This window comes from Drosophila biarmipes, chromosome 2L (genome assembly GCF_025231255.1).
Source record: "Drosophila biarmipes strain raj3 chromosome 2L, RU_DBia_V1.1, whole genome shotgun sequence".
Lineage (NCBI taxonomy): Eukaryota > Metazoa > Arthropoda > Insecta > Diptera > Drosophilidae > Drosophila > Drosophila biarmipes.
Window position 1 is genome coordinate 16,460,195 of NC_066612.1, and position 16,341 is coordinate 16,476,535.

Below are 16,341 nucleotides of genomic sequence, written 5' to 3' on the forward strand. Positions count from 1 at the left end.
TATCTTTTATTGTAACCTACCATCTACCATCTTATAGTGTGGATAAATAAATGAATTCCTGGCCTTTGCATCCGTCGGATTGCACAATAATGATCTTCTGTGCAACCTTGATCTAGAATTAACACCAACGTTCTCATTCAATTGTGGGATTTCACTCCCAATATCTGGCTATCAGTTTTTTAAAATTCTACGTACAGGCCTTAAGTTAAATTTTTATTAAATTATTTTATTATTGCTTTAAAAGCAATACCTCATCAACGGTTCGGACGCCCCGGAGGTAACTCAGTTCATATCACAAAGGTTGAATATCCCCAGCTCCCAGTGCCAGGCCAACGCCCTAGTAGTCGCCGAAGACGCCGAGGGAGTCGGCTCGCTGCAGGGCCCACTTCTGGTGGTCGTTCAGGAACTTCTGCGAAAAAATGGCGTCCATCTTGCGCTGCTTGAAGGCCTCGTCCTGCATGTTCTCGATGCTGTTGTCCTGGGCCAGCGCCTTGGGCATGGTGATCATGGGCAGGAAGGCGAACAGGCCGAAGAGCCCGTAGGTCTCGCGGCTGCGCAGCTCGTACTGCAGGTCCTCGAAGGTGGGAATGTCCTCGAAGCGGGCGTACTCCAGAGCGTCCTTGAAGGCCGCGTAGTACACCTTGATGAGGTCCTCGCGACGCTCCTTCAGCAACTCCAGCTTGATGCTGGTGTTCAGGAAGAAGTTCAGATCGCACGCTGGACTGCCGTAGAAGCTCAGTTGAAAGTCCACGAAGATGGCGCGCGTGGGAACCGCGGGCTCCGAGGCATTCTCGTAGGCGTACATGAAGTTGTTGGTCCACATGTCGCCGTGATTCAGCACCACGTACCGATCGCCCTCCTTCGGCTTGGCTGCAGACGCGCAAACGGACCGGAAGTTGTCCAAGAGGCGCTGAAGATTCTTGGTTATCTTCTCAAAACCGGGCCAAGCGGTGGAACTTTTGACCAGGCCCTTGAGGAAGCCGCCAAACATTTGCTCGAAGGTGTCGCTCTTCATCAGAGTGTCCTCGCTGAGCATGCCTCGGGAGTACTTCCCTACAATGGCCGGGTCCTGTGTCAGGAACAAGAAACGAACTTAGCATGGTTTCCCAGGCTGATGTTGGATCAGCTGCCATCCCTACCTTCTTGGCCAGCACCATGGACGTGGCATGGAACTTTCCCAGCTGCTGCAGGATCAGCGAGGCGTGGTTCCAGTCGAGACCTGCCTCCCGAGAGGCCACCTTGTAGCCCTCCACCTTGAGGTCGCTGAACACAATGGTCTGAACGGGCGTCTTCACGGAGTGGTAGTATCTGTCGTAAGATACGATAATTGAGATAAGAATTGCAAAAGAGGCTTTCACCCCCTTACTTGGCCCCAAATGTGTCGCCTCGACTCAGGATATCCAGACGGGGCAGGACATCGGTGTAGGTCTGCTTCTCTTTGATGAACACATTGACGTCCTCCAGAAACTGGGTGGCTTCGCTGATCGGAATGGTCTTCACAATCACCGAGAGCTGCTCCGTGGCTGCAGACTCCTTGCCGTCGGCCCACTTTGCGAACGTCAGGCCCACCCTGTAGATGGCCGAGCAGTAGTTGTCCCCCGGGTTGCTGCCCCACTCAAAGTTCACTTCCTTCAGCGTCACCTTCGACTCCCTCAGACCCTCTTCGAGGGTGTCCGTGAAGAACTGTTCGTTCAGGTACTCCGGCACCGAGATCTTCTGTTCGTTCTTCACAACCACCATATTTCTTGTTCTATTGCCCGTGCGACACTATAGCGCTTGCGTTTCGGAGCCAACTAATTCGACGGTGTAGAACTAGCCTTTTATATTTGCTCGTGATAGTGTTTGTTTTTCGGGAAATATTTCTACGACAGTTTCAAGCTTTTTAAATGACCGTGGGGTCGTTAAAAAGCACAGTGGTTGATGCTTAGCATTTTGTGCTGTCTAACAAACATGAAGCTTTACTAGACGCTATACTAAACATTTTTAGGCTTAAAACAGTTGTGTTTTTATCATGCATTCCTCTTTTCTATCTAAATTCTAAGCCACAAAAAACTAAACTGTTTCCGATTTTTTGAATGTTACACCATAATAATTTAAAGCTTTTTAGGTAGTCATAAGTAATACGAACTATCTTTTACCTATCCAAGCAACGTATTAAGTTTATCTTTTAGTTTTATGTGTGTTTATTCAAGATTGAAAAAGAGTTTTCTGATTCGGGTAATCGTTTGTAATATCGCCAATATAAAAACAAATGATAAACACAATAAAATAGACTGTGTCCCACAGTTCCAGCGTAAGCGTGGAGCTTTCTCAGAGCCGAATGTCTCAGTCGAGTGTCGCCTCTTCGACTTTTGCACAGTCATCCACATCTAGGCTTTTTATGAAGATTCACATGTTGGTGGCTTCATGAAACTATAATTAATTTCGGGCTCTTTTCCACATTTTTGTTGTGATCCAGCAAACCTTTTGAACAAAGTCATTCGACCACGTCATAGGTGTTCTCTCAGAAGTTGTGATGGGTTGATAAGTCGACTCAATAACAGGCGGTGCTTCGCGTGCGGAACACCGCCTGTCAGTGGGTCAACAAATCTGCTATTTGCTCTGGGTATTATCATCTCTGCGATATATATACTTAAACTGAATTATTTTAGGAAAATTGCTATGTAATTTCTTCATTACCAACATCTAGAAAAACAGAAACGGGAAAAAGATGCAAAAATAAGTTTAAAATCGCCATATTAGTTGGGTGCGTTTTGTTTGTAAGAGGGGATAATTTAAAGAAACATATTTATTGAATTAATAGGTCTACTGATCCAATTAATTATACATAATATATAAATAATTTATAGTACAAAATATAAAAATATAGGAAAAATGTTGTCTGGTATTTTGCCAGAAGTTAAGTTCTTGATATCAATGAGGAAATTTTCTCAAATTAAGGGTATGTTTTATTGGCTTTCAAAAAGCATTTGCAAGTTAATTTTGTATTTGTATTTGTATTTGTATTAATAAGTTAATATAATCTGGATTTATTTATTTTTCTTTTATTTAAATTGCTATACTATAAACTCATTTTCTCTCTCCTCGTCCAGAATTTATAAATTCATTGCCATTTTTGGGCTGCTTTTCTGTGAGTGTATACTTTTATAAAAACGTGCCTACTTTTCATTTCTACGTGCCCACGTAAAGCATTAAAATAGTTAGCAAACACTAAAAGTCCAACCCACCACGTTATCATTTCGATTGCTTTTTCCTTATCAAACCCGGCAGTTTCGGTGGGGCATCTAGGCAATCAAAACAATTTGTTCTACACAGAATAAACAGGGTAAAATCGTTTTGAATGTAGATTGATCATACTGAACGGATCGGTATATCTATATATTTGGAGTTAACTTTCTATGGCTACCTTTGTAGAAAACTTACATTTTTAAACGCGATTATCTCGGAACACTGTTTTTTCGATAATGATTTGCGGTGGACACGATTCAGGGGCAAACTATAAGTTCTAGCGCTTTAATTTGGTACTACTTATAAAAAGATTATGTAGACGTTTTTGCCATATCCAAGAAGAATACTATATCCAAAATGTTCATATGGTGTTCTTCACCGACAGAAAATTAGATATGCTTAGAAAGATACTAATTAAAAATACTTCGAGTATTCTGGTTTAAAAAATAGCTTTAAAAAATGTGATTCCATACAAGCAGGGGAGTAGATGAGCATACCTTTTAAGAGTATTAAAATTTCTCTTAAGGCTTATCAAAAAGCTTCTGAACAACAGAGAGGGTTCGTCACAACAAACCAGTCTAGTGATTCTCTCCAACATGGCAACAGCGAAACAGCTGACGAAAATCACAGATATCGCCGATCTGAAAAATTTGCAAAAGTTGTATCTAAAAGATTGGCCCAGCAACTGCGTTGCATACTTCTGGCTGGATAACTACCTGAGGTGGTTGCATCGAAACCCTAGTTTAAAGCACCTCAACTTCTATACTTTGGACAATGACTGGAAAAGGGATGGCCTGTTTATATTGGTGGTACGTGTATGGATCTTATCTGCTATTTTTGTCATATATATTTCCTTTCTAGCACCGCTATCAGCTGTTCTTCAGCAACTTAAGCAAACGCAAATCCGATTTGAAAGTGGCGCTGAAAATGTTGGATTGGTCGGGAGGTTTCAAAGTCAGTGCTATCCACGAAGCACACCATGAAGTCTACAAAGGTCTTGTGGCGGAACTCAATCTTCACATGGATCGGGAAATGAATACCATTATGTATAGTTTATCCTGCCAGGAGGCTAAGAGGCTCGGGGAGATCAAATGTCCGGAGGGTTATTATCTGGATAAAGTGCGATTGGAGCATGCAGGCCTTATAAACGATCTTTGGTCGGCCCGTCATCCGGGTTCCCTGAAACTTATTCAAATGCTAATAACCTATAATACCAATGTGGGGTTGTTTGAGAAGGCCTCGGGAGCGCTATGTGCCTGGTGCCTAAGGTAGGACGTGGTGCTCTAATTTAACACCCCAGATAAGGATTGTATAATTGTTCCACAGGCTACAAAGCGGATTTCTTGGAGCTTTAGAAGTGGTCCAATCCCATCAGCGTCGTGGACTCGGGCTGGTGGTTGCTGCTGCCATATCTAAGGCCATTGCCACCGATCTTCAGCAGGATGTGACGGCGCTGGTCAATATGAATAACAATGCGGCCTGTCGCGTCTTCGAAAAACTAAACTTTAAGCTTGTAAGCGGCGAGCACTACTATTGGAGCATGATTGCACCGAAGAGCGGTGGCCAGATATCCTGGCCCAGCAATGAATAAAGTCTGAAAGCGCTTATAAAAAACGAGGACTCGACTATCTGATATCCTTTATTAAAGGAGAGCGAAAAGGATGAAGACATGCTTACAGCAAAGCTTTTACTTCACTAGCACAATCTATCACTAGCTAAGTTGATCCATGTCCGTCTGTAAGTTCGTCTCTCCGTCCGTATGAACTCTAGAACAATAGAACCCGTCTAGCCCGCACATTTTATATTTTAATAACCTTTAAATGTTAGAATTGGATCAATATTTTGCAAAGCTAAGTTGGTTTTATATACCCTTGCAGTTTGAAAGGGACTCCAGTAATAAGGAAAACAACCTTCTCGTTTGAGTTCTGTCTAAAAAGTGATTTTATTTTTCGAAGCCTTCGCTTACGTAACTAACCTGAAATTCTTATGATATACTTACATATCTATGGTCTACGCAGAGACAGTACAGTGTGGGAACTATATTTATGGTCAGGCTCAAGTGGCCTGCACTCAAGGTTACAATTGTTCGGCACTGCACCCTTGTAGGTTTAAAGTTACAGATCATTATTTACGGCTCTAGATATATTTACATATTGACATTGACAGAGCTCGTAAAAACTCTCATATTTATGACAATTAGTGCTTTTCTTGAACACAGTTATAAGAAATAGTCAAGGTTAGTTATTTGCTATTTCATTGATGTTAACAATGCATACATTGCTACCACAGGAGCGACCTACAAGGTTCCTTTCTTCTTTATCTATCGCAACACGGCCTACGCTCTTTACAATCTTGCTTTGCTGAAGATTCGTCCTCTTGCTCCCTTGCTGAGTAAAGGGCATCAGTTAGTCGGGGCACTCGACTATAGCTTTAGTTCTTCCTCGTTATAGTATAAGCTCTAAGTGATTGATTTTCTATAAGTACCTAACAAAAAATGACTAAATGTAGAGTATGCTCCAAATATCCATCTCTAATAGGACTAAGGTTGGCTTACTGACAGTTTTTCAAGTTAAGGAACCCTTCTAAGGAAGTTATCCAGAATAGAGGCTCTTGAAGAAAAGAAGGCGCCCTAAAATTTATTATAAAAATTGAACTTTTAGATCTATGATCAAGGTTTGGTAATCGACAAGAATTAATAAGGTAAAGCGCTTATTCATCTGCAAAATATTTGTTATAATGCTTGAAAATGGGACAAAGACGTTTAAGCTAGTGGGGCATCTAAGTTGGTCCTTGGAGTAACAATAAAATCAAGTACCTAATATGGAAGTGCTATTTTGACGCAAAAGCAAGGTCGGCAATACATATAGTTTTGAAGATTCCACTTTGTAATCCAGTACAGACCGAAACAAGCTAAGCAAATAAATAACAGAACACAAAAATATAACAAAAAAAAGGTAAAATTGTAGACTTATATTTTCTACGAAATGAGTAATTCTCTAAAATGCCATATCTGATTAGGTTCATTTCACAAATTTTCCCAGCTGAGAAAGCTCTTTATGGACTTGCACATAATACGTATCTCGGCCCAACAAGTTGTTGTAAAGATAGGTTGGAAAGTGGTTTACAAAGCTATCCGTTGATCATAAAGTGCCGGCAACTTAAACCGATCACAAACCAAATGGAAAATCATATAGCGTCAGGTGTACAAGTTTTTCCGGATCTCCAAGATTTTCAAGGGCTCCGGGCTTTTTCCAAAGCCACTGACACTGTAAGAAAGCGAGGCTTGTTTTTGGGGACCTTAATTCAAATTTAATTCAGGTATCTTAGAGGAACAATAGACAATGTCAGAAAGCAAATATGGATAAAGAAATGTGTGCAAGGGCTAAACTAAATAACATCATAAAGCGGATTAAGATGTCTGAGATAATTTTTTGAGTATAAATTGAATCACTGTCTGGTTGCCATGGATCAGTTTCTAAAATGGACTGCCTGCAGCAAGTCGCCCAGCAACTGGCGGACCTGAAAGGTTTCTACACCCGAGACTGGCCCAAATATTGCAAGGAGTACTACTGCCTGGACAGTTTCCAGGAGCTCTACCAGAGGGACGCCAAGCTAAAGGATGTGCAAGTGTACGCTCTCCCCAATCTGGAACTCGGCTTGTTTGTGATCGTGGTATGAACGTGATACATTTTCCATCAATCTGTGCCATATCTTTACCTCTCGTAAAGGATCGCTATCAAATTTCGGTGGGCTCTTTGGAGGCTGAAAGCTTCGAAAGGGTTTTGAAGGAGTCCCTGGTCAAGTTGCCGTTTTATGGGGGCGAACAATTCGCCTCCATGCCACAAAGATATCTGAAAGTTGCGCTCGATGTAATTCAGGCGAAAAATATTAAATTGGGCCTTAACTACGTGACCTATTCCCTGGTTTTAAGCAAGGAAGAGGCCCTGTACTTTTATGTGGAGTAAGTTTGTATAAAAAGTAAGGTTTATTCGTTTATAAAGCAGTTTAATTACTTTCTAGACCTCCAGTCGGCTTCTCCTTGAAGCCCTTAGAGGTAGACGATGCCCAAGTGGTAGACGATCACTGGGAGTGGAGGGAACCTGGTTCTCTTCCCTACATTCGACGTCAAATTTCGTGCACCACCAGCGTGGGCCTGTTCAAGGACGAGGACAACGAACTCGTGGCCTGGTGCATAAGGTAAGGAGATCCCAACAGAAATATGTATGCGTGCTAACTAGAATACCTTGAACAGGGCGCAGGATGGACTTTTGGCAGCTCTGCAGGTCAAAGCCGCTTACCAACGCAGAGGTTTTGGCGCCATCATAGTGAAGGAGTTCTCGAGACGAGAGGCTGAGCAGGGACGCGACATTATCACCGAAGTGAGCTCAGAAAACCAGCCATCGCTGAACCTGTTCAAAAAGCTGGGCTTCAGGTACAACGATCAGTGTCACTGGCTGCTCACGGAAGCCCCAAACAAAGATTGATTGTACTGCTTTGATCGATGTTACCATTTTAAGATTACTTAGTTTTATCAGCCGTGGTAGAAACGCGTTGGCTAGCTTTAAGAGAAACCGAGTAAGAGAATCTATATATCTCTGAAGAGAAATACACTGTGCAAGCTGCCTTGCAAGTTGATCAACTTAATCAACCACACACAATCTATTCTAGTTCCATTAGTTGGGGGAAGAGGTCGTTTCCGAACTAAAATGTGCGCTCAGTTAGAAGAAATTGGCTTGCCAGACATCCAGGGGTTCCAGGGACTCTACAAACAGAACTGGCCCAAATACTGCCAGGAGTACTACTGTCTGGATAACTTCATAGAGTTCTTAACCACACAGCCCCACATGAAGCACTTGCACATGTACACCTTGGACACAAAGCAAGCCAGAGATGAGGGTCTCTTTGTCATTGTGGTGAGTTCTGCTGCTTTCAACGAGTAAACAAGTCGCGCAGAGGGTCGTGTTGGTCACTTTTAGGATCGCTATCAACTGTTTGTGGGCAGTTTGAACAACACAAACGGCCTTGTCAGAAGAGCTTTGGATTTGCTGGACTGGTCATCGGGTTTGAAGGGCAGTTCCATTCCCTCCAGGCACGTTGATGCCCTGGATAGCATTGTCGAGTCCAAGAAGTTGAAGCTGCTGTTCAGGGATGGCACGGATCTGTTTTATATGAAAGCGGAGGACGCTCTCAAGCTGAGGGTCGAGTACGAAATACTCATTTCTAATATGTGTAGAAGAACTCTTTATGAGCCACACTTTTCCTAGACCCCCTGCTGGGTTTGTCCTTAAGTCTCTGGGTGTGGCAGACGCCCCTCTGGTTGACCGAGAGTGGCCCAATCGTCATTCGGGATCTCTTTACTTTATAGAGAGACAGATTCGCATGTGCGTCAGTGCTGGATTGTATCGGGAAGATAGCAACGAACTGGTTGCCTGGTGCATCAGGTGAGTCACATATAATGTCATAATCCAGATGTCTGAGCCGTTTATCTCTCAGATTACAAGGCGGCTACTTGGGAGCTCTACAAGTCAAAGACTCTTATAAACGTCGCGGATTTGGCAGTGTTGTGACTAGAGAAATCTCGTACCGCCTTGCCGCCCACGGTCACGACGTCATGGCCCTTGTAGGCCACTCAAATAAACCGTCCTTCGGAATGTTCAGCAAGCTCGGCTTCCAAATCATCGACCAATGCCTTTGGCTGAGGACGCAAGCCACCAAGGGAGATGGCAGCTGGCCCGAGGGCGAGTAGAGTTGGTGTTTAAATATCTGTATTAAAATATTACGACTATCGTTTGTATATGAATACAAGTTTGGTATAAAAATACGCCAAGGCCTTTTCCACGTGCTGTTACTAAAATTCTAATCGGGCGAGCAGGTGCCGGCAGCGATCCTCTAATTGAAGGGCACTACGCTGAACAGTCGGATCCTCTGTCAGTGTCCTTGTGATCTTCCTTAAGCACTCGAGGTCGTATTGCACATGATAATCGTTCATCCTATACCTATCGAATAGTAAAAACTTGGTGGCAGCGGTTGCCTCGACCAACCGGCGAGTGGCTATGAACTCCAGGAGCTCTATAAAATCGAGGTAGTTGATGCCAAAGCTGGCCCTCAGCATTGTCTGGCAGTGGGCCTCAAAATTGTCCATCTGCTGGCAGTCGGAGATCTCTTTGCAAACGGCCTTCAAGTTGTTCCTGAGGTTTTGCCAGACCATGGCTATGTTGCAGGCATTGAACCAGTTGTGATTGATGGATATGGTGTCGGTTAGATTCCACACCTGATGGCACCAGCCACTGGGCACGAAGACAGCCTCATTGGCCCGCTGGTTGATAGTGTAATACCGGACGTTGTGTTCATCCAGCATTTTCTCGTCTATGCTGAAGGGCGGATTCCCCAAGCGATCGTTCAGTTTGAGCTCCTCGCCCGGCGGCATTATCAACCATTTCTTAAGGCCGACAATGTTGGTGGACCAGCTGAAGGAGCCAAACACATCCGCATGATAGGAGGTCCTGAAATGGTAGGAGAATTAATATAGGAAGGAAGAGAGTCAAAAGATGACCATTACCAAGAGTTCTTGGGTCCCATGTAGACGAATCTGTAGTCGTCCTTCTGCTGGTCAATCAGTTGCTCGTTCAGCCAGTCGGAGGCAAAGTATTTAGGCACCTTGTAGAAGTTATAGCCCGGCATTTGCGCGGCGAGATGCCAGTCCTTGAGGTAGAGATTGTCCCTGCTCGTGGGATCCACATTGCTGTTGACTTCCTGCGTCGTCGAGGATTGGTTTTCAATGCCGCTTCTCCACTTCTCCAGGTAATCGTGGAAGTTGAGCTCCAGCTTGGTGTGACTGTTGAAGTACGATGAGTTGCAATCGGCGACCGGAACCGGGCAATTGGAAATCTTGCCTTTGAGGTAGTCGAAGTTGATGGAAGATGAGCTCAGATTGGAGTTGAGGTCCCGGGCTTCCTGGGGAACCGTCCAGTTCCGGCACTCCCAGTCGTTGGAGACGTCTGTAATGATGACCGGGAGGTTCTTGTGCATGTAGCGCCAGAAGAAGTCATTGTAACTCAGGCCAGAACACCGCTCGATTTCCCTGGGCAGCTGCCTGTCATTTTGCCCGACTTCCTCGGGATGCAGCTGGAGCAAGTGGTCCCCATTGCGCTCCTCTGACGCCATTCGGTCTGGCAGTTGGTCCTCGGTGTCCCCAGGCCCTTAATCATGCACTGGCTGTTGTTTTATGGGTGATGTTTGTAAAGGTCCAATTACAACTTTGTTTGTTATGAAATAGGGTGGCCATCAACTACTTAAGCACTTATCGATACCAAATACCTTTTTCGGCTTATAAAATAAATCGAATACCTGGTCACGTTAAAGTGTTGCGTGACGCGGCTAACTTAGCGAGGACACTTTCTAGACGCTTAATGGTAAACTTTAGTATATACCAAAATACCAATTCACTTGGCAAACAGTCGCTGGCGAATGCAGGGGGATGTTTTGGATAGTTTAGTATTTTAGCAAAGCATGACACATCTAATATTATTTTACCACGAGTTTATGGAAGGAAAGAATTTATAGCCCCTTTTTTTATTTCCAATAAAAATATAGATCGTATTTTGTATTTCGCTAAAATTATATTTATTGTATAGACCTCTATACTGTCGAAAAGAAAAAAATTTGGATACGTTTTAATATTTTTTTAGTATAATGGGAGTTTGGTTACCCGATTATATCTTTTCTTATCACTCATTGTATTCGATATTAGGACAGGCATTGTATTTGCTCTTATTAACCAATGCGTCTTAATCTTATTCTTGAAATGTACACAAAATATATTGCAAGATTAATAAGAGAAGCATCTATGAGGCCTTATCATTTAACTTAAAATGCATTGTAATTAAAAATAATTAACAAGAAAATGGGATGCATTGAACTCGTTGAATTCCATATATTTGGTTATCACAACATTTAATAAGACTCGCGCCCGAAAGAGATAGTTCAGTTATTTTCCATCATCCAGAATGGTTGCGTTCAAAGTTCTTATTGTAGGGATGGTATTTCTCCTGAAAATTGTTCAGCTTTTGGCCATTCCAATACCAAGTAAGCGTTTCATATTATACGTTATCCTTTTCGGAAAAACTTTCGAATCATTCTCAAGTTTTAAAAAGTGATCTTGTTCAAATGTTTCATCTTATTGGTAACAATCCGAAAGTTCAACACCCTTGAAAAAGATTACCTTTCTTTTTACTTATTTAATAAATTTAAAAGTGTATATACCTAACATAAAAAATTATATTTTGTATGTTTTTGTTTTACAGCTCCTTCTACCAGCGGTGGTAACCCATTTCGCCGCCCTTATGATGGATAATTATGAAAAATGTATAGGGAAAGAAAAGCAATAAAAGGATCCAGTTCAAAAGCTTAAAAATTGTTTAGTATTTTTAGAAGAACTGAAATTTGGATAATTCGAAACGACATTTTTTCTTGAAAGCAATATATTAGGAATAGAAAAACCAAAAGACTGATTTCAATAAATGAATTGAATAATCTAGGTGTTATAATCGACATCGATTCGTTTTATATGTAAGTATGTAAGTTAAGGATTGCAGGGAAAACGACTCGACATCTAATAGTTACTGGTGCATTGAAAAATGTACATTAAAACAGTCAGGTCTGGCACGCTACCATATCTTAAATTGGTGGTAGGTGGCGCTTTACAGCTTTGCTCCTACTTACAAAACTAAGCCGTTAGCTAAATGCCAAGGAAGAACGCTATAGTCGAGTGTCAGATACCCCTTACTGAGCTTAAGGGAGCAAAAGAAGAATGGAAAGCAGCAAAGCGATGTTGTAAAGCGCCATCTACCCGCTATTTCAGTATATGTATATATGTTAAGTGGGCGATTGACAGATTTAAGCTTTTAGCCGATTGTGGGCGTAGAGTGGGCGAGCCAAAATTTTGTTTAAGTCAATCGATAGGTATTTATAAGACAAATACATTTCAGTAAAAGTTTTTTTTTCTATCATAAAAAATGTAGGCGCTACAAATTTTCGCGGATTGTGGGACAAACTTGCGCTGCGCAGGAAGCCCAGGAATCTGTATGCCAAGTCTGAATCTTCCAGCTCTTATAGTTTCCGAGTCCTCAGCGTTCATACGGACAGACGGACAAACGTACCTGACTAGATTAACTCGGTTAGTGATCCTGATCAAGAATATATTTACTTTACGGGGTGGCCAAAGCTTCCTTCCTTCCTACCCGTTATATACTTTTCGAAGAATCTAGTACATCCTTTTAATATACGAGTAACGGGTATACAAATTTTTTGATAACGTTTTTGTCAAAAAAATTCGCTTGGACCAAAATTTTATTTTCTTATCACATATTGTATTCGTTATTGACATGAGTCAACTTCGAACAGCTTATATTCCGTGTGCAATCAAATTCCAGAAAATTGAACTTTCACCTCATTTTATTACACTCGCTTTGGTTTTTGCAGGCAGCCGCTGTTATAAAATAATATTTCACCGAAAGAGATTGTTCAGTTATTTTCCATCACCCAGAATGGTTGCGTTGAAAGTTCTAATTGTAGGGATCGTTTTCTTCCTGAGCGTTGTTCAGCTCTTGGCCACCCCCTTGCCAGGTGGTAAGTATTTCATATGTTAAATTCCTCCATGTCGGGATAAACTTAGGAATAGCCGCAACCTCCGATAGTTTCCAAACTGTTAGAAACGATGCATCTCAGTAAAATTTAAAATAAAGAATACCACAAAAACTTTTTTCTTTTACCTCGGCCCGACTTGTCATCATTTGAAAATTGATCGTTAAAATAATAGTTAATTTTAATAGCAACAGGAGGACATTTTAATAAACATGTACATTACACATTTAACATTTTAACATCTTTATGTTAAAGTCGTATAATTCAAGCAATTAACCAATGATTGTACTAAACTACAAACTACCTTATCTGCAAGGAATATACCTTTGACTTGCCAAAGTTAGTCGTCTTTTACTTTTATTTTAAATTTAAATTTAAAATATACAAAAATGTTAAGACATATTTTGTTTGTTTCTATTTCACAGTGATTGTTGTGCGCGGCCAATGCCCGTTCTGCCGTTCAAATTGAGATGATTAATTATAGCATATATATATGGAAATAAAGCAATACAATAAATAAAGTGCAAGTTCAAAAGCTTGAATGGTTTTAATATCAGAACATCTGAAATTTCGTTCAGGCAAAACGTCTTTCTGAAAAAAAATAAGTAGCGAATAGTGGGGTGAAAAATATTAAATTTGTACTTTGAGACTTACAGTTTTCCCAATCCATTTTTCAATTTTAAAAATATTAAAATCGGTCACCTTGTCACCAAGCTTCAAAATAAGTATTGGTTACTGGGAAGGCTCTCAAAGCAGAACAACAGCTTCAAGCCTCTGCAGTGCAAGTTTTTAAAGTAAAATTTAGCGCATTTTAGAAGGAGCGCACCCATTCAATACCAATTTGCAAGTTTAATAAAGACTATTAATCTGCTCTACATACAAGGAGATGAAGAAAATCAGTAAAAGAATCAACAAAAATCAGGATCATCCGAGCACCCGAAATAGATAACAGCAAATGCCCAAGGCTCTTAAATAGAGTCGACACTTCGGATCTACCCTTCAGACAGAGCCTTCAATTTAGTTGTTTTGAAATAGTAAATTTAGTATATAAATATAAAGAAGTCCAAATGGTTATTGGTAAAGATATAGTGATGTAAGTAAAAATCAAACACAAATATTGAAGAGTAACTCTAGAAAACACAGTTTATATCCAAGCCATTCAAAAATCAAAGACCACAGAAAAGCCAGGCGTTGGTTTTTATTTAATTGTTTTATATTTACTGCAGTTTGTCTTTTGAGATTTATCCGCTAAACATTTTACCATTTTCAAGTTTTTAACTACAATTTGGTTTTACATATACGTGTCGGGGATTGTGTGTTTGTTTCTCTTTAATTGCCAACTGAAGAAGAGACCAAATAAATTGAAAGACATTTTGAGAATGGAGTTTCTGTGTATATATGGTGTTTCCGTCTTAGTTCGGCTTTCGGTTTTCTATATCTAGGCATATTCGTATATGTATAAACTTTACAGATATTTATTTTCGACCTTCCAGGCCCGACTAAGAACTAGGTGATTACCAACAACTCTGCTCTTCAGACCCAGTACAGTAATACGCTTAAATTGTTTGCTAGAAAACTATATAGTGACCATAAAAATCAGAGCATAGGTAAAAATGCTATATACACATACAAAATCGTACAAAACGTAACAATAGATTTATATATATGTATATATAATATATTTGTAGAGAGTTTTATTATTTGTTCTCGGTTTTGGTTTCGGTTTCGGTTTAGAAAAATGTACAATTATTGATTTTGTCTTGGGAATTTTTGGTTTTGGCTTGTAATATTTGGTTTAGTATGTATATTTTGTTTACTTAACCTAGACGCATTTTACTAGATTTTTCTGCTTGGGTTTTCTTTTTGTTTAGAAGGTACAGAGAGACTGACTGACAGAGCGTCGAGATCTATTTGGGAGTGAAGGGGAATATGTGTTCTGGAAAAATGGTGACATCTATATGTTCAGGTGTGTAGTTAGAAATGAATGCTTTACACTATATGTACAATTTACTGTGCAGCAGGCAGAGCCACGCCCACATTTGGCTTACGCACTAATTTAGTATTTATTACGCTATTCATTCTTTCAGTTTTCGCCCTCAAACTGATTAAAAATTTAACTAAACATTTCATTTATGTCCCGCCCCAAGGTGGAACCGAAGTATTCAATTTTCCTCCTATTTCCTCTAGTATTTATCTCTGTAGATACTTTACTTATTTAGTTTTAAGTGTATGCTTTCCCACTTACAAGTATTTGCATTGAATTTGAATGCAAACAAACTAAATAGTTACCATATAATTCAATACCTTAGTTTATTACATACTTGATATGTGGTTTCGAGTAAATTAATGGGTTAATTGAAGTTTCAGAGGCAAGAAAGGAAGTGTTTGTTGGTCCAGTTGGAGATGAGATAACAAAGTCTGGTACTTGTATTGACTTGGTATAGAGAATAAAGAATCTAACACAAAATTTGTGGGTGTTTCTTGTGCAGTTTATAGTTAAGTTTACTCTTGTTTGGCAGTCTGTGGATTGTCACCAAAATGAAACGTAATTCGATTAGACCGGGGGAACAGGGGAAAGTTTTTCTTAGGCCGAATAATCAGACATTAAAATATAAATATGTCTTAAAGTTACATATTTAAAGCTTATACAAATCGTACTTGGCTATGCTGTAAGTTATTCAAGTTTGTATTTATAAATTTGCTACGTAATTTAGTTCACTATACATATGAAGCAGGAGCTCAATCGATTTTGCATATGACTTTGGGGACTTCCCCGGCATCTCTGGTACAACCTCAGTGTTTTTGGGTCCAGTGCTCAATTAGCTGGATGTACAATTGTAGGGGTCGTCGGTGCGGAAATTGGGGTGATCTTCAAAGGGCTTGACGCCCGCCGCCTTTTTGTCATCCCTCAGTTTTTCCACCTGCTGCATAACCCTCAGGAAATTCCCGCCAGCTAGCTTAGTCAGCTCATCAATTGTCCAACCGCCTCCGAGGAGTTCAGCAAATAGCGTCGGATATGAAGACACATCCTCCAGTCCTTTGGGCGTACTAAAAAACAGATTTCGGATCGAAAAATATTAACTTTTTCTCGGGTCGTAAATAATTTGAATAATGTTTTCTGCCCTCTTCACAACACACATTTCGAAAAATCTCTACGCCCAATTTAATTTAATTCTGCTCTACCTACATTCGAAATAAATTGAATAAGCAAACCGAAGGCAGAGCCACAGGCAAAACAACTCGTGTGCAGGACATTCTGGGCGTAATAAAGTCGCATGGAGTCAAGCAACACGGAAAAACATATAAATAATGAATGGCACACAAAGGAAAATAAATAATAAATACATATTTTGCTGGCCGAACGCTCAAGTGCTCGGTAATCATATTTTATAAACAGACATTTGTACAAATAAATAATAATTTAGTTTTATATGCAGGCGTTTGGCCTAAACGATTTAAATGACACAAACA

At 40.6% G+C, this 16,341-nt stretch overlaps 6 protein-coding genes and 1 long non-coding RNA gene across 8 annotated transcripts in view; 4 read left to right on the forward strand and 3 right to left on the reverse strand.

The window, feature by feature from the left end:
* Positions 1–205: 205 nt before the first annotated feature.
* Positions 206–1,799, reverse strand: LOC108034332 (uncharacterized). The gene is made up of 3 exons (XM_017109211.3): positions 1,367–1,799; positions 1,140–1,308; positions 206–1,069 (listed from the first exon to the last, which is right to left on the reverse strand). The coding sequence occupies exons 1-3, from the start codon at positions 1,738–1,740 to the stop codon at positions 338–340; spliced, it is 1,275 nt and encodes a 424-aa protein (XP_016964700.1). The 5' UTR covers positions 1,741–1,799; the 3' UTR covers positions 206–337.
* Positions 1,800–3,789: 1,990 nt separating this feature from the next.
* LOC108033485 (uncharacterized) lies at positions 3,790–4,842 on the forward strand. Its single transcript, XM_017107824.3, has 3 exons — positions 3,790–4,037; positions 4,090–4,496; positions 4,555–4,842. The coding sequence occupies exons 1-3, from the start codon at positions 3,825–3,827 to the stop codon at positions 4,817–4,819; spliced, it is 885 nt and encodes a 294-aa protein (XP_016963313.1). The 5' UTR covers positions 3,790–3,824; the 3' UTR covers positions 4,820–4,842.
* A 1,847-nt stretch (positions 4,843–6,689) lies between these two features.
* Positions 6,690–7,886, forward strand: LOC108034111 (uncharacterized). Its single transcript, XM_017108889.3, has 4 exons — positions 6,690–6,900; positions 6,957–7,189; positions 7,249–7,425; positions 7,481–7,886. Exons 1-4 carry the CDS (start codon positions 6,709–6,711, stop codon positions 7,710–7,712), a joined length of 834 nt encoding a protein of 277 aa, XP_016964378.1. The 5' UTR covers positions 6,690–6,708; the 3' UTR covers positions 7,713–7,886.
* LOC108034110 (uncharacterized) lies at positions 7,886–9,049 on the forward strand. The gene is made up of 4 exons (XM_017108888.3): positions 7,886–8,141; positions 8,205–8,431; positions 8,493–8,669; positions 8,722–9,049. Exons 1-4 carry the CDS (start codon positions 7,935–7,937, stop codon positions 8,972–8,974), a joined length of 864 nt encoding a protein of 287 aa, XP_016964377.1. The 5' UTR covers positions 7,886–7,934; the 3' UTR covers positions 8,975–9,049.
* LOC108034109 (2-oxoglutarate and iron-dependent oxygenase JMJD4 homolog) lies at positions 8,977–10,520 on the reverse strand. Its single transcript, XM_017108887.2, has 2 exons — positions 9,788–10,520; positions 8,977–9,731 (listed from the first exon to the last, which is right to left on the reverse strand). Exons 1-2 carry the CDS (start codon positions 10,390–10,392, stop codon positions 9,077–9,079), a joined length of 1,260 nt encoding a protein of 419 aa, XP_016964376.1. The 5' UTR covers positions 10,393–10,520; the 3' UTR covers positions 8,977–9,076.
* Positions 10,521–11,167: 647 nt separating this feature from the next.
* LOC127010678 (uncharacterized) lies at positions 11,168–13,405 on the forward strand. Its single transcript, XR_007763394.1, has 4 exons — positions 11,168–11,313; positions 11,532–11,796; positions 12,709–12,855; positions 13,296–13,405. It is a non-coding gene; the product is annotated as an uncharacterized LOC127010678 (long non-coding RNA).
* A 649-nt stretch (positions 13,406–14,054) lies between these two features.
* LOC108033751 (uncharacterized) overlaps positions 14,055–16,341 on the reverse strand; it is a 120,755-nt gene continuing 118,468 nt past the window's right edge. For both annotated transcript variants that reach the window (XM_017108322.2, XM_050885335.1), the window contains one exon: positions 14,055–15,918. In XM_017108322.2, coding sequence (XP_016963811.1) covers positions 15,690–15,918 — 229 coding nt within the window. In that variant the 3' untranslated portion in view covers positions 14,055–15,689. The remainder of the gene's footprint in view (positions 15,919–16,341) is intronic.